Here is a 23,798-nt window from a genome sequence, read left to right as displayed (position 1 = left end):
CGTAAAAGAAAGTACATTGGATCTATTTGGATATGTGAACACTTGGAAACATATGGTCGAATCGGGGAACATTTGAAAGTACTCACTAACACGATGTGTATGCAGGGATAAATGATGAAGTAATGGTAACTTCAGAATGCCCGCTTGCGCCGGAGAAAGGTATAAACCCAGCGCCTACATACCCGTGGCTACTGCTGCGTGTCTTCTGGTGGGATCCTCAACTTTATTTTTTGTGTTCACGTAAGTTTTGCAGTTTCTTTCTTTGCCTGCGTCTGGAGAGCTACTACCTCATTGTAGTCTTAAATTAAGCTACACGGGTTGTACTACCTCACACTCACAATCTACATCTGTCATTAGGTCTTCACTCGACCGGTACATTATGTCTCTTTCAAAACGTAGCTTACTTTAAATGTTCATGTTGTAAATTGCCATTGAACCTGTTAGAACAGGCTATGTTAGACGTTTTTATTATTAAACCTTTATATACAACCTTAACACATTGAAAATACAAACTCTTCTCTCTTCTAACCATTGTATACATCTGGATAATGATGACAGCATCTTTCAGCATTTAAAGTAATCCCATGTCTGCCCACATTTCGCCTACTGTGTTGCACAGGCTCTTAATGTATCAGCTATTCCCAAGTAGTCAGGTCGCCCCTGAAACGAGGGGTTTAATACAACTAGGACATGATCAGCGTGAGGCGGGGGATTGGTGTTCCTGCCATGTACAGCTGTCTCCTGTCGGGACTGTTGTATGCTGATGAGGTGGCTCTCCTTAGTTCCTGCCTGTTCAATTCACCCGATCAATGTGTAACGATCACAACTGAATTTGAAGTGACTGCATGGGTTAATATTCAATTACCAAACTGGAAAGTGACATTTAATTCTCTTTCAACTCCTTCCGGTTATTCATGGCTAATCATAACTGTTTCATTAAGTTCCATTGAAATTGAACTGTAAGGGATACAAACAATTATGTAGCTTTATTTGGGTGGCTAGGCTCCATGTGTGAGCGACAGCCTACAGCTGCAGCCGTGCTCTTAACCCAGTGACCTCTCATTTCCATGACCACCACTGTCCCAGTTTCCCTCCTCTGTACATTGTGGCCAGCTCCGCATAGGTCCCATTCAGCAGATGGGTGGCTGTGGATTAGGATTTTCAATGCCTTCTGATTCCCCATCTGGAATGGAGAAGGGGGCTATCAGTCTTAGAAGCTACCCTTGGGAATAACCGCTGATGGACCTTCTGCATGCTGCGGTTTGTGGTGGTTTTGCTGTGCCCTCCACATCTGGTAGACCGTTAAAGAAATTGTAGTTTAGCCCACCCTTAATCCCTGAATGAATTGGTTAATGGTACTCTTAATTCTCACACTGGTCAGGGGGTTGCTGTGCTCATACTGGGTGTTAAAGGATGAAGGTACACCAGCCCTTAAAGGGAGTCATTATGTTAACCTCATACTAGAACACACAATCTCACGGTAGCTAAAAGCATCTTTTCAACAAACTGTTGAAGTAAATTGTGATAAATATGATCAATTGAGTTTTAACAAGTTCTGCTTTCAATTTCATTGGATGTTTTTTATGCAGCTGTTTATCTATCAATACTTTAAAACATGAAGAGTATGCACCTGGTAAATTATTATATGTAGTGGATGCATACTTATCTTACATAGTTTATAGTCCCACACTGGGCTCGGGCCTGTGACCTCAAGCATTGATGTTGGATGGCTTTTTGCATTTTTGAAGGTGTAGTGAGGTTTATACCGCACAGTTCAGTAAGATGCTCACCTCGGACGCTCACAATCTTCGAGCTATGGCCCTCTACAGGAATGACATGGATCTCATACCATGCCTATGGTGTTTTACCCTGTGCCTGCAGCAACAGCACAGTCAAGTGTCTCCTTGTCTTGTGGCTGTTTTTATGTGGATTACCTAGAAAGAAAGTATTTAGTTGATAGCATGGTGTGGAATGCCAAACTAATCTTCCTAACCGCAGGTAATAAGTTCACATGATGTGATTATGCACCCTCTGGGAGCCTCGAGGTGATCCTTTCTGTCGTTGTGCAAATGTGAAATGGAGATCTGTCGAAATCCATGCCAAATGGTAAAGTGCTCTTTACCTTGGAGTCCTACGATCCTACTCAATCTCTATGGTTTCTGCGACTGTACAGAGAAGATGCCTTCACTGTTGTACTTCAGCCCTCAAATAGTTTACTAAGTTGACTTAAAGTCATGCTGTAACCTTTAAGAAATATCTTTTGTTTCTGGGCAGGTGGAGGTCATACCTATTTCCGTACTCTCTGTCCTGTGACGAGTAGAAATAACTTGACACCATAATATCACTGAAGCTCAACATTATTAATGCAGGCAACAATATACACAAGTACACCGGCTGTACTACAAACATGATTAGGAGAATATTTAGGGCATGTGGCTGGGAGCTGGACAGTGTGGAATCTGGACAGCCAAGCAATAAATCATTAGTTTGTGGGGGGCTGTGAATCCCAGGCAAGGTTCATAGGTCTGGTTTAGATGGCTAAGCTTACATATCTATATGGCTTTAGGTTGAAACCCTGCTTTAACATGAGGATAAATGGAACACCCAATAAGATACTGAGTGAAATACATCCCATGATTCTCAAACACGTAGTCATTTGTTGGTGTATACGGGCCATTCTACCGAATTGATGCAAAGTCATGTCGGATATATTTTGAATTTTTTTATGGTTTATTCCCAAAAATTTGTCCGTATGTATATTGTACCATATCTAAAGTACACATATCTAGTAAAAGAACAGTCAAGTTTTATATTGTATTTTCAGAATGTGTCGGAATGTTTTTCCTCTTCCAAAAATTGTCACTACCGAAACATCACATTTACTATAGTAAAAAAGTATTATTATTGACCTGTTCAGATTGTGTTTCCTTCCCTTTTCTAAAGTGTATTTTTACAAATATTTCTTGAAGGTTTTCACAATGAAATCCATAGAAATGAATTTTTTACCAAATTTTCAAGTTCAATTTATTTGTTTCGGTAGTGACTGCACTGTTTCGGTAGTGACTGCACTGTTGGATGGATGTTCATTTTTCTCCCAAAATCATCCAAAAGGTGCTCTGGGCCGCCCTTTAGTCCACACAACACATTTATTTAAAAATTATGGGATTGAACTACTTACCATTTCATTTTGTCACTACCCAAATCATCTGGTCACTACCATATGTTTCGGTAGTGACTGTTTCGGTAGTGACAATTCTTGCTAACTTTAAGCATAAATAAAGAATTCTAGCAAGCACATGGCTTTCAAACACATCTTTGAAGAGGTGAACACACATACAAACATAAGATTTTCCATGAAACCCCAAAAGGTTTACTTAATTGAAGAAAACATGCGTTTCGGTAGTGACAATTCTTAAGGTTACACGACGATTTTCAGACTTTGGAACACATTTATATAAAAACTATGGGATTTAGCTACTTACCATTCAACCATGTGGGACAGAGATGCAGTGTCACTGCATGGTCAAAAATGCAGAGTCGTGGCTAAAACACAGGCTCAGCCAATGGACTAAAACTCTTGTGTTTCGGTAGTGACATGAAAACTAGGGACATGATTTTTTGAGTATAGTAAATTGATTTAAAAATTAAACCCACAATAATTCTAAATATTCCAAGTTCTGTTTCAACCCAATAATAAAGATCTTTGAAATTAAATAATTGAAAAAAATCTAAAAAAAATTAAAAGTGTTATTTAAAGGCATTGAAATTTAGATGTCAAGGTTGGGGACAGCTACTTCCCAATAGAAAGTACCCTATACATGATGATTTTGTATACATTTAGCTTATCACTATCTCATGTAATGCATTGGGTTTATATAGACCATAACATGTTCTAATTAAATAGCTATGCCTAGATACCTAATTGTTTTGTAAATAGTTTTTATTGTTGAGGGACTGCATATTACACGAATTCGGTAGAATGGCCCATACACATGTTTAGGACTGTTCATGTAGATGACTGAGACCAGGCTTAGAACTTTACTGCCTCATATGGTTCATTTATAGCTGCTTAGTGCTGCTTCGCTATCTGACAAAATAAGGATCCTGGAAACCCAGAACTGGACGTATTAACGTTTATAGAAATCTCCTTACCGGTAAATGGAAAATGATTGCCTCAGATAGGACTGTGAATGACTGTTAAAAGAAGTGAAAGACAAGACCCAACATGCAGAGGTTGAATTATTATTAAACATATTCAATTGATTTACTTCACAGCGGTCAGCAGGTTGTAGGGAGCTGTCTTTTCCTTCGGAGCGGTTAATTGTGGAGGTCCTCTTGGATTTGGGCGGAGATGTGCTGGCGAAGCATTCTGTCGGAGGATAATTATAACTCCAGTTAGTCTAAACACACCAGCTTCCTATTTGTCTCAGATCTGCAATAATTGCCCTTAGGGGTGTACATTCGTCCGACAAAGCCCTTCCAAAGGAAAACTAGATTGGGCTCTAAAAGACAAGCTATCTTCACATGAAGACATTTAAGTAAGCATTAAAACAGATCTACCATACATCTTTATACAATCACACTATACAATATACAATTCTCCTTATTTACATCTGATGTGGAGAACATAATGACATAATCACCTTTGGTGTCAGTGATGTATTTCAAATACATTGTTCATTAAATCAGTAACAATCCCTACATTTACAGTCGTATGCAAAAGTTTTGGCACCCCTGTTAACCTTCATTACTTTCATTTATAAATTGTTGGGCGTTTGGATCAGGAACTTCTTTGTCATATATATAATACCACATGGACACAGTGATATTTTAGAAGTGAATTAGATTAGATTATTAATTAGATAAACAGAGAATATGCCAAATGTATAATAACAGAATTAGACAGGTGCATACATTTGGGCACCCCAACAGAAAAATCAAATTAATATTTACTAGAGCCTCCTTTTGCAAAAAAAACAGCCTCTAGACGCTTCTTATAGCCTCTGATGAGTGTCTGGATTCTGGATGAAGGTATTTTGGACAATTCTTCCTTACAATACAGCTCCAGCTCCGTAAGGTTTGATGGGTACCTAGCATGGACAGCCCATTTCAAGTCATCCCATAGATTTTCAATTATATTCAAGTTCTGGGATGGCCATTCCAGAACATTGTAGTTGTTCCTCTGCATACATGGCTTAGTGGATTTGGAGCAATGTTTCGGGTTATTGTCCTGCTGGAACACCCAACTCCGCCGTAACTTCAGCTTTGTTACAGATTCTTGAACATTATTGTCAAGAATTTGCTGGTACTGAGTTGAATCCATGCGACCATCACCTTGAACTCGTTTCCAGTTCCTGTACTAGCCACACAGCCCCACAGCATGATGGACCCCCCACCAAATTTGACTGTGGGCAGCAAGTGTTTTTCTAGGAATGCTGTATTAATTTGCCTCCATGCCTAACGCCTCTTGTTGTGACCAAATATCTATCTTTGTCTCATCATTCCACAGCACTTTGTTCCATAATGAGCCTGGCTTGTTCAAATGTATTTGGGCAAACCTCAAGCGAGCCTGTTTGTGGCGTGTGTGCGGAAAAGGCTTCTTCTGCATCACTCTCCCATACAGCTGTTCTCTGTGCAATGTGCGCTGAATTGGTGAGCAATGCACAGTGACACCATCTGCGGCAAGATGACCTTGCAGGTCTTTGGAGCCGGTCTGAGGGTTGTCCTTGACCATTCTGACCATTATTCGCCTTTGCCTCTTTGTTATGTTTCTCGGCCTGCCACTTTTGGCCTTAGCAAGAACTGTGCCTGTTGCCTCCCATTTCATAATAAAATTCATCATAGTGGAAACTGATAGCTGAAACCTCCAGGGTAACTTTTTGTAGCCTTCCCCTAAACAAAACTGCTGAACAATCTTTGTTTTCAGATCATTTGATAGCTGTTTTGATGCGCCCATGTTGCCACTGTTCAGCGGAGAGGCACAGCTTGCAATTGGCTACCTTAAATACCTTTTCTAATGGTTGGATGCACCTTTCTATGGAATTGAAGGGATAACGAGCCTATTTTTCACATTTGATTTAATTTCACACGACTCAATACTGCCACACTAAATATCTTTTTCTGGAAAACACCCCAGCACTCAGAGATAACTAGAAAATGAATATTATACCACTGTGATCTTTTTAGGTGAAGACAGAGTAAATTATCGTGCAGCCTCAGAGGGGTGCCTAAACTTTTGCATACGACTCTAAGGAAGACCAATGACTAAAGGGACTACTGTAACACTTAACAGTAGGGATACAGGACATTGTTAGTCTCTTGTCTACTCTCTACTTCCTTAAACAGGACTGTCTTGCTCTGGCTGATTATTCATAGTGTTTAGCAGCTCTGTTCACGCCATAATACTATGCAATCTAGTACACACTATTTAACTAGTGCAGGTGGCCAGATTATTGATTATAGTGAACATCCGATGAGGTTGCAAGAGTTAGACTGCTAACATGCCATGGGTCAAGGATATGAGTGTATATCAAGGATGTCAGTGCAGTCTCTGAGGATAGTAGGCCTAGGACAGTACCTCTTAGTTAGTTGGTTGCAGTAAGATCTACAACAATATTGTACAATATTTATGCTTGAATACAATTCATCCCCAGGTATCGTATTGTCATTTCATTCATATGACGGGGCAATTACAACACTGCCCCTGAGATGGCCTGCAAGTACAATCAATAGACACCATCAAAATGCAGAAAGCAAGGACATTGATTCAACATGGAAAAAAGAGGAATCCACCTCAGATCAAATGTGTCTCTAATGGGTTGGTCGCAAAGGTCTGAGTGCACATGTTCCTGCTGTTGGCAGCTAATAATAAAAAAAAAACTATTAAACACCATGGCTCATTTATCAAATTACACACACCAGAGACACACTTTTCTAACAATTTGCCATTTAATCTCACACAAGAACTAATTGGATTCACTCCATCTTTCCCATTTCTTTTCAGAATATGTTGTGGTGTATTGATTTTCTGTATTATATTACTTAATATATATGTTACACTGACAGTGACATTGCGACATTTCTACACATCTTTATGAATCCCTTATTGACATTCTCTCCCGCTGCTGTGGAGGGATGCAATATCGTTCTCACAGTCCTCAGCTGTGCTCAGTTCAGTCTCCAGATTGGAGGGCAGCTTACTCTGCCGGAAGATTTAATATGCCCTCGCAACCGCTGTTTCATCAGCGAGCACGGCTTGTCTGGGTGGCCCTGCGATGTAATGAACTCTCACTACTGTCCAGATGGTCAGAAATCAATGGTGGTCAGGTTTTGTGGAAGTGTAATCTCTTTTGGTAAGAAATCGGGTTCTTAAAGGGAATAGCGTCGTAGTCCTCTGCTAAGCTTCTGCCAAGCATCCCGGCATAGAACGAGCCTGAAATGGGAAGACACTGAGGCTATCCACCTGTTCCACTTTTTGGCCACCATTTTTTTTCCCCCATTTTTTTCTGGCTAATCATGTTTGCCATGACCATTAAACTGACCTTACAGAATATCATCATAGGTTTATTGTCTGCCTCATATCAGCGGTTTCATTGTGTGCTAACTGGATATAGTGGCTTATTCTACTAAAACAATCATCTAGCCTTCCAGACAATTTCCTTCCTGGTGTTGTAATGTGGTCATTAACCCTTCAGTCAGAGAACTATCAACAAAACACGTATAACTTACACAAAACAGACAATGAGGTGTGTGTGTGTGTGTGTGTGTGTGTGTGTGTGTGTGTGTGTGTATATAATGTATATATTGTGCTATTAAATAAAACTAAAAATATATAGCTCTAACTGTGCATATTAAATGCATCCACTCAGAGGATAAGTCTCCTCTCCCGGCACAGCGGGGAGTCATTCCTTATTGTTATTGCGGTGGGCAGGCATGTCTTCCTGTATCATTCCTTATTGTTATTGCGGCGGGCAGGCATGTCTTCCTGTATCATTCCTTATTGTTATTGCGGTGGGCAGGCATGTCTTCCTGTATCATTCCTTATTGTTATTGCGGTGGGCAGGCATGTCTTCCTGTATCATTCCTTATTGTTATTGCGGTGGGCAGGCATGTCTTCCTGTATCATTCCTTATTGTTATTGCGGTGGGCAGGCATGTCTTCCTGTATCAGTCCTTATAACATTGGAGCTGAAGAAGCCTCCGACTGAAAACACTCTGCTGTCTGACCAGTAGGTTGTGCAAGGGATGTGAAGTGTGAAGTGGCCATTATGTTGAACAGTTTGTGCAATTCTTCTCTCAACAACCAACTCTAGGGGTTCCAGAACAATCCCCAGCACAGAGCCAGCCTTCTTTATCAGCTTGTTTAGTCTGTTAGTGTCACTGGCTCTGATGCTGCTGCCCCAACAGATCTGCAAAAAAAGCTTGCACTTGCAATACCAGAATGGCAAAAGTCAGGCAACATCTTACTGCACGCATTGAAGGACCTACACTTCGTCAAGAAGTAGAGTCTGCTCTGTCCCTTCCTGTAGACAGCCTCAGTGTTACTTTTCTTGTCGGTTCTGTTGTCCAGTCAACACCCAGGTATCTGTAGCCCTCAACCATCTCCACCTCTTCTCCCAGGATGGAAATGGTGTTCAGCTTAGTCCTGGTCCTTCTAAAGGGCCAAAATTGTAATTGTTCTTGCTCTCCCCACAGTAATGTGCTGTAGCTATTGCCTGTTCTGTGGGTAGTATGGTCTGTGCTGTGGCTATGGCCTGTGCTGTAGCTATTGCCTGTTCTTTGGGTATGGCCCGTATTGTGGCTATGGCCTGTGCTGTGGCTATGGCCGGTGCTGTGGTCTGTGCTGTAGCTATTGCCTGTTCTTTGGGTATGGCCCGTATTGTGGCTATGGCCTGTTCTGTGGGTATGGCCTGTGCTGTGGCCTGTGCTGTGGCTATGGCCTGTGCTGCATAAACTTCCCCAGCAGGCTGCAGTCATTGGTGCAGTTTCAGTGTTTTACTGCACGGCCAGCTGTTTGCCCCCACCAGAAGTGCCCCTCCCTTCTCTACACACACCCACACATATACACACACACACAATCTTGTTTTTTCTTCTCGCTGTCTGATGCCTGATTACAGAAAAGTGACATTAGTCGTCTCATGTGCCCCTGCTGCTGTGTGTTTAGGCGGGTGTGGTGCGGTGTGGTGAGGGTGGCTGCACTGGCTAACCGTGTTTTATGCACTCTCCCCTCTCCTCTCCTCTTCTCTGCCCTTCCCCTCTCTCTCCCCTCTCTTCTCCTCTTCTCTGCACTTCCCCTCTCTCTCCCCTCTCCTCTCCTCTGCCCTTCTCTTCTCTCTCCCCTCTCCTCCCCTCTGCCCTTCTCCTCTCTCTCGGCGTAGCTGCTGATGAGAAGCAGCCTCTGCGGGCCTGTAATCCACAGTCCGTAATCTGAGGATTAAGGAGGTGCAGCTGGCACAGAGTGGTGCATCCCGATATGAGGACGGAGCCCCTCCCCCAACCCTTTCCCTCTCGGCACACCAGAGTCACTCTGAGAACCCCCCCCCCCCCCCCAACACACACACACACACACACACACACACAGACGCACGCACGCACGCACGCACGCACGCACGCACGCACGCACGCACGCACGCACGCACGCACGCACGCACACACACACACACACACACACACACACACACACACACACACACACACACACACACACACACACCACCACCACCACCACCCTTAAACCCACATCCCTTACCCTGATATCCCAGTCAAGATTCCACATGTTATCCCACATACATTCTCAAATCCTAAAACCAGAATGAGAAATTTCCTAGACATTATCTGTTTCTCTCGGGAGCATTGCTCTCCCTGCAACCCCAATCTACGATAACACAGTTTGTTTCTATTTTGAGAGATGTGATTACTTACGTATAATCAGTAATATATTGGGTTTATCTGGGCCTCTGGCTTTGCGTTTGTTCAGTGGTGCTGTCGTGAGGAATGGTTGTTCAGTGCTCTGAGCTACCCTTGCAATTACTTGTGCTCTCAGTTCTATTATGCATGTGTAATAATGCTTCCATTTGATCAGACAACGTGGGAATAATCTACCCTGGCATCCCCCTTTGGACCTGCAGTGAAAACGCGATTACCTCCCCATTTTAATCTCGCTCCTAGGATATAAAAATCCCCTCGCTAAATCGAACGTTTCCATGTCTTCCACATTGGACTCATTTGTCATCTCTAGAGCAGAAATGATAATTACATCTTCCTACACGAGATGAGCTTTTCTACTTTCATCAATTAACAAGCAACAGAGACGCTGTGTGGAGTCTAACTTAATGATTTCTGTGAAAATATGAAATGAAGTCTGTATTATATCAGTGTGTGATGTGTTTTCAGAAGAGGGTATTGGTAACCATGGAGATTCAGGCTGTCCAAAGCTGTATTCTGTTTCATCAGGTTTTTTCCCCCCTAGGCATGTGGAAGAAGACAGACACCTTTGAAGGCCCTCTGTAAAGTTTCAGGAGCTTACTCTAGACTTCAGCTTTAAATTATGAATGTGGCCTTAGACATTCCCTCTTGGTAATTCGTCAGCTGAAGAAAAATAATTCAAGACTTTCTCTATTTTTGAGTGGCCACTCAGTGGGAGGAGTGTGAAGAGAATCAGTCCAGACAAAGTCAGTCGGGGGTCTGAGATGGATTCTCCTCTCACCATACGACCCCCCCCCACGACCCCCATGGTCAGTGCGCTAAGATCTGTGAGGGCCCCTACTTCCTTTTGGATGACATCAGTCAGTGTGTGTGGAAAACATGACCGTTCCACAACCCCGCTCGGGGGTGTAATTAGCTGTCATGCTCTCTGCGCTCCTGATTTGAGTCAATGAGAGATAAATCCTGTTTCGAAAAAGCTGGTCCTGTGGCACATTCGGTAGCAAAGGGTGGCAGCACCTTTCAAAGTCATATACTGTATTTAACAATTCTCCGGCACAGACATAAACACATGCATTCACTCATTATTATGATTATTTTGAGTGCTTTTAAATAAAAATGTCTGCCACTCAGAAGTGTATGTATAGGTTCGTGGAATATATATACAAACTTTAAAGCAACCAAGTAAAAATATATATATGTGTGTGTGTGTGTGTGTGTGCGTGCGTGAGTGCGTGCGTGCGTGCGTGCGTGCGTGCGTGCGTGCGTGCATGCGCGCGTGTGTGTAAGGGAGTTGAGAGTTGGGGCAAGCTTGTTGAGCCATGGACCTTGACCCACTCTGTCCTTCTGATTCTCCTCTGTTGGTGGACTGTAGCGTGATGTTTTTATCTAGATGTGTGCATTCACTCGGGAACTTAAGGATCTTTGCTTGACTTGCTTGGGTTATATCTTCTGAGTGCCATCACACATTTTATAGCAGACATATGCTATTGAAGACAGCACTTCTCTAAATCCTACACTCAAACATTGGCAAATCAGCAATAGTAACAGTAGCTATAGCTATCTAATGAATTATAATATCATATTGATAATAATATTAATTATGGTCGAATAATTATTGTATTTACTTTAGGTTACTAATGGCTGGAATGTGTTGCTGCCACTACACAGAGCATGAATGAAGCACCAGTTTACTATAGCTTCATCCAGTTGATTGACTTTTTTGCATCACAGGGGTCCTTGGTTGGCTGAGAGGATCTGTCTGGCAGTGCCAATATGTGCTGGCGTCGTGTTTTTTTTTGTGTTGGCCAACTTCACCATGGCAACATTCATGGACCCTGGTGTGCTCCCGAGAGGTGAGAGAACATTATGTTGACTAAAAAAAAAACAATTGAAAATAATTCAACTAAAACTTTAAAACAGGATGTACAGACATTTTTTTTTTTTTTTACAACAGTCAAGTATTCTGACATTTACAGATTTTTCATACCAGATGCCAAATAAGAACAAGCCCTGCTGGTTATGTGCTCAGCGCATGCTGTTTAACACGTTCACTCATTAGTAGAATTCCCAGTCACAGTTGACCCTAATCCTATGGGGGAGGGGCTGACCTGAAGTTTGGGTGCCTCTATCCCCTGGGTTTGAGAGGATGTTTAGCTGAGTTTTGTCACGTGATTTCAGCCGGTGAGGACGAGGATAAGGATGATGACCTGCGGGCGCCCCTGTACAAGAACGTGGAGGTGAGGGGCATCCAGGTGCGCATGAAGTGGTGCACCTCCTGCCACTTCTACAGGCCCCCACGCTGCTCCCACTGCAGTGTGTGTGACCACTGCGTAGAGGTTAGTGTGTGTGTGTCTGTGTGTGTCTGTGTGTGTGTGTGTGTGTGACCACTGCGTAGAGGTTAGTGTGTGTGTGTGTGCGTGTGTGTAAGAGACCACTGCGTAGAGGATAGTGTGTGTGTGTGTGTGTCTGTGTGTGTGTATGTGTGTGTGTGACCACTGCGTTGAGGTTAGTGTGTGTGTGTGTGTGTGTGTGTGTCTATTTGTAATGGTTTGTTTATGTTTGTAATGGGTGGTCTCTATGTGAAAGGTATTTATGTCATATTGGGAAAGTTTGTGTAAAACCCCTTTTAAACAGAGATCCTGCCATACTGGCGTTAAGAATACCCTCTCATCACGCCAACAGATGCCTCCCCAAACAGATGCCTCCCCAGTGTGTGCTTTTAGATAGCATGTCAGCGTTCAACAACCAGGGGCATGATGTTTAACATCAGAATATCCGAATTCCGAGTCGTCTCGAATGTGTTATAGCATGCGTGTCGGAAATAACTAGCCTACGTGTTTCAAAAACAATAATGGACCTAGTGTCTGCAGGACCTTGCAAGCCGTGCACATTTCTAGCTATGGTCAGACTCAGGCAGAGTTGTACAATAACACAGAAGTCTTGGCTCATTTTGGTTAGCTGATAGGCTGCATCACAACCTTATCCCGCCATGCTGTCTCTCCCTTTTACCCAGGCGATAATCTAGCTCTGTGGCTACCTCCGCTGCCGGCTTAAAGGCAGAACAACAATAACCCCACATTCAGGGGCGGACTGGGGAAAAAAAGTGGCCCGGGAGCAGTGGCGTAACTTAGTTTCGTATTTATAACCGCCCCAAGCATATTCTGCCTATAAAACTGTGAAATTGTCAAGGTGCTTCACTAACCGCCGCCGCCACGCCCCCTCCCCCCGCGCACGTATTCTGCCTTAAGACTATTTAGATTGACATGAATATGTCTATGGCCCACGACTACAGGCACCCAAGACCCACGGGCCCAGGTGCAATCGTACCTGCTGCACCCCATATAGTTACGCCCCTGAGGTGGGCCGGTATTGGACTGGCCCAAATTTCGTCTGCCCACCGGGGATTTCCCCGGTATCCCCGATGGCCAGTCCGCCCCTTCCCCAATTCCATGGTCACACCGTTTATACAGAACTGCGAGGCGGAAATGAAGGTGCAACATAACTGCCTTGAACAGGCTATATAAAAGGCTCCTATGTGACACAGAAATGGATACACAGATGCTGTGTTGTACGCGTGCATGTACATGAATGTCTTTATGGTCATAATATGACCTTACATAACATAGTATCAGTGTGCATGCTTGTGCATGTATGTGCGTGTATTTGTATGCGTGTGTTTGCATGTGTGTGTGTGACCTCTGTTCCGCTAGTGTGCGTGCAGCCTCTAACAGAACGTTAGCATCTGGATAACACTTCTGAGGATGGGGATAAAGAAGAAGAAAGAGGCAAAACAAGAGAGAGAGAGAGAGAGAGAGAGAGAGCAAGAGAAAGAGAGAGAGAGAGATGGAGAGAGAGAGAGATGGAGAGGTGTAGATGTACATACAAAGAGAGATAGAGAGAGATTAATCAGGGTAATCTCCTTTGCTCTGATCTTTTTCTCCCTTTTCTGAAGTACTGACCTCCGTGTCATCAAGGACATGCTTTCCCACTACCACACAAAACCCATTAATCTTCATGGGGAATCTCATCCAATCATTTCCTCCACAAAACTACGATATATGTGTCATCCTAAAGGCGGCTCAAAAATGATAAAGGCATCCCATTCTCTCTAACCCAAGCTCCACTCTGCTACTCTGGATAATGTGCCGCTCATGAATTTATATTTGCAGGATTTTGACCACCATTGCCCATGGGTCAACAACTGCATTGGGAAGAGGAACTATCGTTATTTCTTCCTCTTCCTGTTGACCCTCAGTGTCCACATGTTGGCCGTTTTCAGCGGCGGGCTCCTCTATGTGATGGAACATCTGGAGGACCTGTGGGCTCTGGAGGCTACCGTCACGTATCCTTGACAACTGCGCTACCTCTACCTCCAGATTACTGTGTCAATTTGAACAATGTAATCCATTATGTAGCCTAATTCAATAATACAATAAGGATAATCTAAACAATTTAATACCCTTTTAGTTCAGTGAGGTACGCCTGTAAACCCCCTTGTGTGTGGTAGATATACAGTACAGTGAGTCTTTCTGCCAGGGGACTGAACATGTTCTGCTTTGTTCAAGGTTCCGTCATCACAATAGTCGATATACATCTGTGATAAATAATAAAGATGTTGAACCGGCTGTTGCTCACCATGCCAGTTGATTTCTCTGTGGGAAGCATCTGACACCACAGCCTATACATTTAGTTCATGGTAGGCGAGAGAGTTGTGAACACCATTAGAGTGTGCCACGCATAACCTAAGTGGCAGCAGCTCATTTTCAGTAAACGTAGAGAAACCATATATTGACTTATACAGCATTCAATGAGTGCCTGGAGCATGGGACAGTATGGCAAACACTGCACTGCAAAACAAACTACGTTTGAAAAGAAATTAGTTGATTGGAACACTATCTTATTTTATACTTAAATATGAAACAGAAAGATATACACATATACATGATTTGGCTCCCTTTTGAAAACCGGTGTTTGAGTTTATTAACTCAAAACTACGGCAAAATAAGAGCCAAATCATATTTTGGCTGGAGCAGTCCTTTAGCATTCCAAAGCATTGCATTTGCATTGATTGTTTTTTTTGCGTTAAAGAGTTTAATTAAACTACATTGCTTTTTTTGTTTTGATAATAACTTGATTATAATATAATAATTGTGATGTTCAAAATAAAGATCCTTGACAATACACTTAAACATTGCATTGTTTAATTGCTTTTTTTTGCGTTAAAAAGTTTAATTGAACAACATTGCTTTATCATTATAAGAATTTTAATAATTCACTTTATTCTAAGTTATAACTGTGATATTCAAAGTAAAGTTCCTTGACAATACTCTTAAGCGTTGTTGTTATGAGCATCTCTGGCCTCTTCTTTCTGCCAGTCCTTGGGCTGGCCATCTTCCACCTGGTCCTGGTAGCCAGAGGTCGGACAACAAACGAGCAGGTGAGACTACTGCTGCGCAGGTCACTCTAACAGAACCGGCGACGCACTCTGCACCACGGAAATAACGTTCGACACAGACACAGATGTTAACTCGTTAGCATGCCTCTGCCTCCTCTCTGCAGGTGACGGGGAAGTTCCAGGAGGGAGTGAACCCTTTTACAAAAGGTTGCTTTGGCAACGTGAAGTCTGTCATGTGCAGTCCTCTGAGCCCGAGGTAGCGTAAGGCTGCAGACGCTTTTGGAATTCCATTGTGTAGTGTTTGAACCATGTAGTTTCTAGAAAGTGTGAAATAAGCTCTCAACATTTCAGTCATATTTTAATTTGCTTGTATTCTTCTTGATTTGTCTGTAGGTACATAGGGAAGCGGAGGAAGAAGACTCCTATTAAAATCCAGCCTCCTTTCAAGAGACCGGAAAATGACAGGGAAACTCCCGTGAAAATTAGGGACAATGGAGTTCAAACTAATATCATTCCAAATAAGGTATCCTTCTATGCTTATTGTATACGGTATTCTTTTTATTATTTCTTTTTGAAAAGCAAAGATTGAAAATGTCTTGTAGGCTACAGATACAAGCTGCAAGACACCTCTACCCGTCCTACCCACCTTCTTCTCATGCCAGAGAAGGAACACATTCATACTGTTAGCCTGACATGTTGTGATCTCTTCATTCTCACACGCTCCAGGCTGCGGAGGGAGTGGATGAGCCAGACAGCAAGCGGCTGAGCACCCCGCCTCCTCTGCCACCTAAACCCGACCCCGTCCTCCTGAGGAACCACTTGGCCGCCTTAGAAGGTAGGTGGATCGAAGGGATCATGCAAAGATAATTGCATCCAATTATGTTTGAATATACAGTTCAGTGAACCTTACACTTAGTGAACTTGATTGTACAGGAAATAGCTGCATGCAGTTAGTGCAGTAACACTCATGGCAAAGTGTATTAATGAATTGTATATACTATATAGTATATATGTATGTAAAATATGTGTTTATATGTGCTGTATTTATTCATTTTCAGCAGGCATTCTCAATGTATATTACACATTTGATTATTGAGGGTTTTTTTTTTTCTTTTCAGAGAGCATGTTGTATAGCAGATCCTCCTTCCCATCTATGCAGGCAGCAGGGGGGACACTCCGCCCCTCACTGGACCCCCTCTCCAAGCTAGGTCCCCTTTCCTCCAGGGAAGAGGTTCGTCAGGTAAGAGTACCCACCTGCTACTTGCTTGGTGACCTTATTATTTGTTTTGTACAGGTTTTACATTCTCTGTTTCTCCATCCTCTCCCTCTCCTTCTCCCTCCTCTTAGATAATGGAGTCGATGGTGCAGAATGGCGCACACACCCAGGACTTTTCTTCTGACCCTAACCTGGGATTCCCGTCCAGCACTATGCCCCTGAACTCACTCACGCTAAACTCTCGGTCGCTCAGCCTAAGGCACGCCCATCGCTACAGAGACCGCCCTCCTCTCTCCTCCCAGACATCAGAGGCGCTGACATCCACGGGTCTTGCCTCCCAGAGTCTGCGCCTCTCCCCGAGCGCGCTCACCAGTCGTGGCAGCAGCCTCTCTTACGACAGCCTCCTGGGCCCCGGGGAGAATGGGTCCCAGCGAGGGCTCCCTCTGCTGGGCTACCAGGCGCCCTACTTCCCCCTGGACTCCGGGGGTCTGGGCCTGTCCCGCGGGGCCGAGCCCCAGCGCCACTCTCCGCACACGCGCAGCCCCGTCTTCATGGCCATGACCCGCCAGTCGCCCCAGCCTCGCGAACCCTCGCCTGTGCGCTACGACAACCTGTCCAAGGCCATCATGGCGTCCATCCAGGAGCGCCGCGAGGTGGAGGAGAGGGATAAGCTCATGCAGCGGCACAGCCCTGCTGCGCTGGTATACGCGCCCGATACTGGGGTTTACGACACCCCGAGCCGGCGCAGCCTCCCGCCGGAGGGGTTCCGCGGGCCGCCCTCGCGAGGGCCTACTCCGCCGGCGTACGGCTCGCGTGAGTTCCTCATGAGCAGCGCCGCGTATGGCTACGGCAGCCGCGTGGGCCTGTCCTGCTCGTCCACGTCCTCGCTGTCCCGCGCCCCTCGCATCTCGTGCTCGTCCACTTCCTCGCTCTCGCGCACACCTCGCAACTCCTGCTCGTCCACCTCCTCCCTCTCACGGGCGCCCAGAACCTCCAGCTCGCCACTCCAGTCGCACCCTCCGGGTGGCATCACCACACAGGGCCGCTCGCTCTCCCCGGCGTACCACTCCATAGAATGCCACCTCCAGGAGTCGCCCTCCGCCATGCCCTGCTCCCCGACCTCCTATGCCACCCCCCGAGGCCTCTCCTTCATATCCAACACTGAAACCAGAGACGAGCCCCCCCCAAAAGGACTACAGCGGATTGACAGTTGACTTTGACATCTATTACACTCCTCTATACTCCTGAATAAAGGTATCAGAACTGGTGGTTCTCATGGAGAGTACATGTAGAGTCTCAATGAAGAGTATACGTAGGCCCTCCCCTGAACAGCTCCTCAGAGGATACGTGAGAGAATTTAAGAGATCTAAAGCTTTAAAATCTCTACTCTTCGAATACCCTAATATTGTACTTAATTCTACTGCAGTATGGTGCAGTGTATTTCCCTCTCAAGTTTCACAAAATACAGACATTTATTGCCATTTTTAACAGATGTAGCCATCTTAAGACACGTTGTAATCACATGACCATGGTGTGAATATTTGGGATTTCAGATGGCCTTATAGCAAACCAAAATCAATGGCATTTCCCCCACAGTTTGGATCACATGACACTACATTCTAATTATACCCCTACCAGTATAGTTGTATGTTCTACTTTTGAGGGCTTTGTATATTTTAATCGAGAAATGTTGAACTCCGCTCATCCGGAAAATGGAGGGAAGTTTTAAGAAGTTTCTAGATGGGATGCCAGACTTATTCCGATATATTCTGGAACCTACCATTTCAATCAGAAGGAAATTAAAAAAAGATCAATACATTACTTCCCCATTAACATTTGGATGGACAACACCTGACATCTTTTTTACACCTTCCAAAAAGACTGCTTACTGAGATTACGTAGCCTTCTGTTGCTACTTTGGACAAAGTCGGATGCCTGTATTGTGTAATGCTTTGGGACTGATTATCAAACGTCAAAACCTAAAGGCAGCAGTTTTTTTTTTAAGTGTTCAGTGTTTGTTGTTTGTGATGTTCATTTTTTAAATTATTTAATTGTATTCAGTGTGTACCTCTGTCCTGTTTATACTTACCGTTGCAATAGAATTAGTAAATAAAGTATTCTGTACATTTTGCTTTTTTATTTTGTAGCATCTATGCACTGCAGTCTTCTATAACACTAGTCACTTTTGGTCTTGAGGTGCAGTCTCCCAGTCTCCCTGTCAGCACGCCTGTGTTTCATGGTCGAAGGGACAAGATGGTCCCAAAGGAAGACATCAGCGCCAATTCAGAATGGATCATGCCCCCTCTAGTGGACAGCAAATGACAACAACTATGATTTATGTTTGAAACGATAAGGACACCTTGCTCAGTTCAATAACATCCTAGACCTAGAGACGACTGCACAGCAAGGCCTTGTACATTTTTGCCAAGCATCACTGTCCCAGAGAGGTACTTCCTCATTGGTCTGTTCAGTTTGCTCTTGAACATGTAGGTCTACATGCCGGCAATGGTTTAAAACTATTTTACCCCATACATCAGTCAACTAAGTTGACTAAGGTAAGTGGTAGTAATTAGAGAAACACCAATGTTACAGTCTCATGTCGACATTAGATATATGAAAATAGAGATGTGCTCTTGTGCTTAGCGTACCCATAGTCTTGTAATTGTCGTAGATATGAGGAATCATTTAGCAAAACAAAATATTATACGCGAAATAAGGTGGGTGAAACTTATATTATCAACTGATTTAGCTTACTTTGATACTTTACTTGGTTCATTTAGCGTTAGTGCGTTGGTGCAGCCGTTATCGATTCATGCATCTGTACCATCATATCCTTTTTCATCATAGCTCAACAGTTGTTCGGTATCCATCGGCAAATGGTCCGTCACTTAACACTAGGCTACCTCCCCCTGACCCTCTCTCTCTGTTCTGTTTATTGTTTAATGAGACATGCGTTAGCAGAGATGGGGACCTCGCCGATAATTTAACAGAGTCTGATAACATTGTGGGGGGGAAAACTGTCTGCATCTCTGACGAGCTCTCACAATTATATGTTATCCATCTGAGAGGAGTGATAACATCACTTAAATGCCTTTGATCAAATATTAACGCCGAAGCGTGAGGTTTTTTTTTAAACACCGCGTCGTCCCAGAGGCTTTTATGGGGAGCTCTGTTTGATGTGCGGCGGATGAAGGAGCCCGGGGTGGAATAATAACGAAGATGCGGCGGAGGGATGCTAGTTGTGTGAATGTAAACAAATACATGTCTAAGCTCTGAATATGTCAAAGATTTCAGCCTTGTAACCTCTTGGATACGCTTGAATGCATACGGTGTCCTTTTAAGGGTTAACAAAAGTAAAGTAAGGCTGTCTCATGCAGGCCTATGTTGTTGAGTTCTTGGTGTGTATAGCTTTCTATACAGATATGCCAAGGCTGTTCATTTTCTCACTTGAAAACACCAAGAGGCTTCTTGCCCTGACTTTTCTTTGGCTGCTTCCAGTGTCTAGATGGATTGAGAAGGCTTGTAGGGGGAATATGAGCCAGCGAGGTCTTCTGGTGACATTCTGATCTGGTCGTGACCACTCCATCTCATCGCTCCATTCACATCCAGACCTTGATGAGTGTGTGTGTGTGAGAGAAAGAGAGAGTGTGACTGTGAGTGTAAGTGTGTTTGTGTGTACCCATGTGAGAGAGGAAGTCTGTGTGTGTGTGTGTGTGTGTGTGTGTGTGTGTGTGATGTGGTGTTCAAGTGTGTATTGAGTGTGTGTGATGTGGTGTTTGAGTGTGTACTGATTGTGTGTGATGTGGTGTTTGAGTGTGTACTGAGTGTGTGTGTATAAAAGCCCCTACAACAGCGCTATGAGCTGCATGCAGCACTCTCAGGGCAGAGCAGAGCAGAAATGTTGGAGGGTGTGGAGAACACAGGCCCAGCCTCTGTCACATTTCATCATTAGTCATTGGAATGATAAGCCTTCAAACCAACTAACTTTTATGTATGTTTCAAAACACACGCACTGGCGCACACATGCTGGTGCACACACACACACTCACAGAGTCCAAACACAGAGACACACACACACTCCAACTTCAAAAACACACAGACACACACACACAAACACCGCCACCATGTTCACCCTAAATATTTACCACTCATCAACCCAAGCAATCGGTTTTTAGCGGAGATGTTTTACCCCATCGCCACATAGGAAGTGTCTCTCCTGTGGGGATGGTTGATGGATGAGAGGGAGAGAGAGGGACAGAGAGAGAGAGAGAGAAAGAGAGGATGTTCTCGCCATGCCGTCGGAAAGCTGTTCCTCATCTTGGGAGTGTTGTCATCCATAAATTATTAATCAAGATTCAGAGAGAGTTGTACACATTTATTATTCATCAGAGAGAGAGTGGAGAAAAAAAAAGATCAGCGCTGGCATTGGGTCTTCTCCCCATGTTATGAATAGTGGGCTTTTACTCCCTGTGTGTGTGAGCGTGTGTGTGAGCGTGTGTGTCTGGAAGATAAGTGTGCCTGGCAGCCTCGGCAGCTCTTCAGAGAGCCCCACCAATCAGCAAATGAGCAACAGCAGCCTCACCGTATGGCACATCCTGCGGAAGAAAACTCAAGAATCTCAGGTGTTCACTCTCTCTCTCTCTGTCTCTGTCTCTCCTGGCTGCTTTCCTCCTTTCCAAACAAAACCAGTGTACCAATATTTACCCCGGATTCAAACCCCCCCCCCCCCCCCATACCTGGGAATTGCACATGATTTTCTCTGAAAACTGGTCCCATCAGGGATCCCTTATTGTGGATTCTGTCAGTAGGTTTCTCAACAAGATTCTCTCCATATAATGACCCTGGAGTGTCTGTTTCCGGTTCTCTTCTCCACTGAGAGCTGCTGGAAAAGTTGACAACGCAGTTGAGTTCAACAAAGACCCCCTTCCCTTCAGGTGGTGGACAGTAGCGGAGGCCTGAGAGGCTCTGCGGAGACAAACTGAAGTGTCTGCAGAGCTGTGCCTCTGTCCTTTCCGCTTCCGCGCAAACTGGCCGGCTATTAATAGCCCCCCCCCCTTTCCCCATGGTCAGTGGAGACGGGCAGAGCACCATCTGAGCCACCCGAGGGAAGGAGATCAGCAGCGATTCCTCCCCTTCAAACAGACTGTTCAGCCAAAGGGCCCCGTGGGGCCTTCTCCATGTCTGATGATGGATTTATGTTTGTCAGTTTTGCTCTTGTTCAGTGAGAGGCGTGGAAAGGGGGTAGGGGTATTTTATTTATTTAATTTTTAAAAACAAACATGTGCTATTGAGCTTTGAGATTTCTTCAAGGGGACAAAAAAGCTGTGGTGTGACGGGTCATGGCCGTGGGCTTTGGGTGATGCGTGCTAGCGTGAGTGGGTTGGTTGGCATGTAAGCTCATGTTTGCATGTACTGTAGCTCCGTGGGGTCATGCATATATGCATGTGTACAGGGACATAAGGAATCCAGTGCCGGGAGTTGTTGATGCAACCCTGTCAATAACTTGAAAGTTCCAGCCAAGAAGATGGATAACCATTCTGTGGGGTGTAATATACTGCCAAAAGTATGCACAAAGGTCTCTCCGAGTCTCCCTGACAGCCCCATAGAGTGTAACTTTGTATCCTGCTAGATGTATTTCTGGCTTGAAGAATGAGGTTTGTTGTTGGTTGAGTGGGCAAAGAGCCATCCCCTATGTTCTTTTTTCATCCTGCTGCCGCTCACTGGATGAATCCCTCAGAAAATCTCATTCTGTCACCCTTGCCTTAAGCAAACAAATGATTTCCCTCATGTTCATTCAATTAACGCATTAGTAGCAGAGATTCCTTACATTTCAAATTTCTCCTCCAGCTGTTCATCACCATCCCTCCCCATTTAGGTGCTTTTATTGGCGTAGTGTGTTACATGAAGGGAAAGCATGAAAGAAAGAAAAAAAAGCTAAATCTACCATGGCAACTGATTATGACAGCGTGCCCTTTCCCTTCTGGATGCAGTGCCCACCGTTCTCTGTGCCTGGGTAGAGCAGAGCAGAGGTGGTGGGGAAAGGTTGGCATCCAGCAACGACACAACAACTCTCCTAGGCCCTGCGGTGGGGTGGACAGAGGCGTGCTAAATTAGACGGGGAATGGGCCCGAGCTGTGCCGGGGTGGGGGAGAGGGGGGTGGGGGGGCATTGAGTTGAGCTGGACAGAACTGGGTTGGGTTGGGTTGATGCAGCGCAGGCTGCTCGGTGTGCTCCAGCTGCACTGCCTCCCTCAGTCCCACAAGGAACACTGTGTGCATGCATGCTGGTTGCAGGGAGCGAGAGAGGTAGGGGGAGAGAAAGAGAGACACTAGAGAGAAGGAAGAATGGAGAGAGTCAGAGGAAGATAGAGAGAGGGAGGGAGGAGGGGAGAAAGGGATAGAGAGAAAGAGAAAGATAGAGGGGGAAGATAGAAAGAGGGAGAGAGAGAGGGAGAGGGAAGGCTGAAGGAAAGAGGGTAAAGGAGGGGTGCTGAAGGAGAGAGAGAGGACAGAGTAGAGAGAGTGGGAGCAGAAATGGGAAAGAAAACAGTGAGGGAAGGAGAACGGTGGGAGAGAGAGCAAGGGAGAGAGAGAGAGAGAGAATAGAGCTAGACAGTGATAGGAGGGAGAGAGAGTTGAGAGAGAATACAGAGCGAGAGGAGTAGCAAATCGAGAGGGAGGAGTGAGACGAGGAGAGAACAGCGCAGAATACAGAGCACTGCACTTGTTCAACCAGCTTCATCCCGTCCTTTGAAGTGTCCCTTTTTTCCTCTCCTCTCCTCTCCTCCGGATTGGGATGAATTGACATGGAAGGTGAAAGATAACACGGAGCATGGATCAGGTCTTTTGTAGCGTTGCACGGCTCTCCTGCGATAACAGGGCTTCCCTTTTTGTTGTCGATTCAGCACGTCTCCAGCGCGGCTGCAAGCAGTAATTTCCCTGAGCTGACAGTGAGCGACTGTGTGTGCGTAGCATGTGGGCGCGTGTGCCATTCTGTATGCGCATGTGATTTTCTGTGTATGTGAGTGTGTGTACTTGTGTGTGAGTGTGTGTGTGTGTGTGAGTGTGTGCGTTCAAGAAGAGGAGGGATGGCTTCTCGTGTCTGAACTGGCAGCACCACGCTTACGGACAAACTCTATAAAAAATACCAGTGGAAGGGACGAGGGACTGCTCTGTCGCTCGCAATCTCTCTCTGTCCCCCTCGCTCTCAATCTCTCTCTCAGATGGCAGTGATTTAGAAGCGCAAGACGAGGAGGACGATCACT

At 44.7% G+C, this 23,798-nt stretch overlaps 1 protein-coding gene across 1 annotated transcript; it reads left to right on the top strand.

The window, feature by feature from the left end:
• Positions 1 to 136: 136 nt before the first annotated feature.
• zdhhc8a (zDHHC palmitoyltransferase 8a) lies at positions 137 to 17,748 on the top strand (the record flags this gene model as incomplete). The annotated part of the gene is made up of 10 exons (XM_080835383.1): positions 137 to 240; positions 11,655 to 11,776; positions 12,102 to 12,259; positions 14,093 to 14,265; positions 15,258 to 15,360; positions 15,483 to 15,574; positions 15,712 to 15,841; positions 16,045 to 16,153; positions 16,437 to 16,558; positions 16,666 to 17,748. 10 exons carry the CDS (start codon positions 137 to 139, stop codon positions 17,746 to 17,748), a joined length of 2,196 nt encoding a protein of 731 aa, XP_080691509.1.
• Between the last annotated feature and the right edge of the window lie 6,050 nt (positions 17,749 to 23,798).

This window comes from Sprattus sprattus (assembly GCF_963457725.1).
Source record: "Sprattus sprattus genome assembly, chromosome: 3".
Taxonomy (NCBI): Eukaryota; Metazoa; Chordata; class Actinopteri; order Clupeiformes; family Clupeidae; genus Sprattus; species Sprattus sprattus.
Note: the sequence above shows the minus strand (reverse complement) of the source record. Positions and strands in the feature narration are given on the sequence as shown.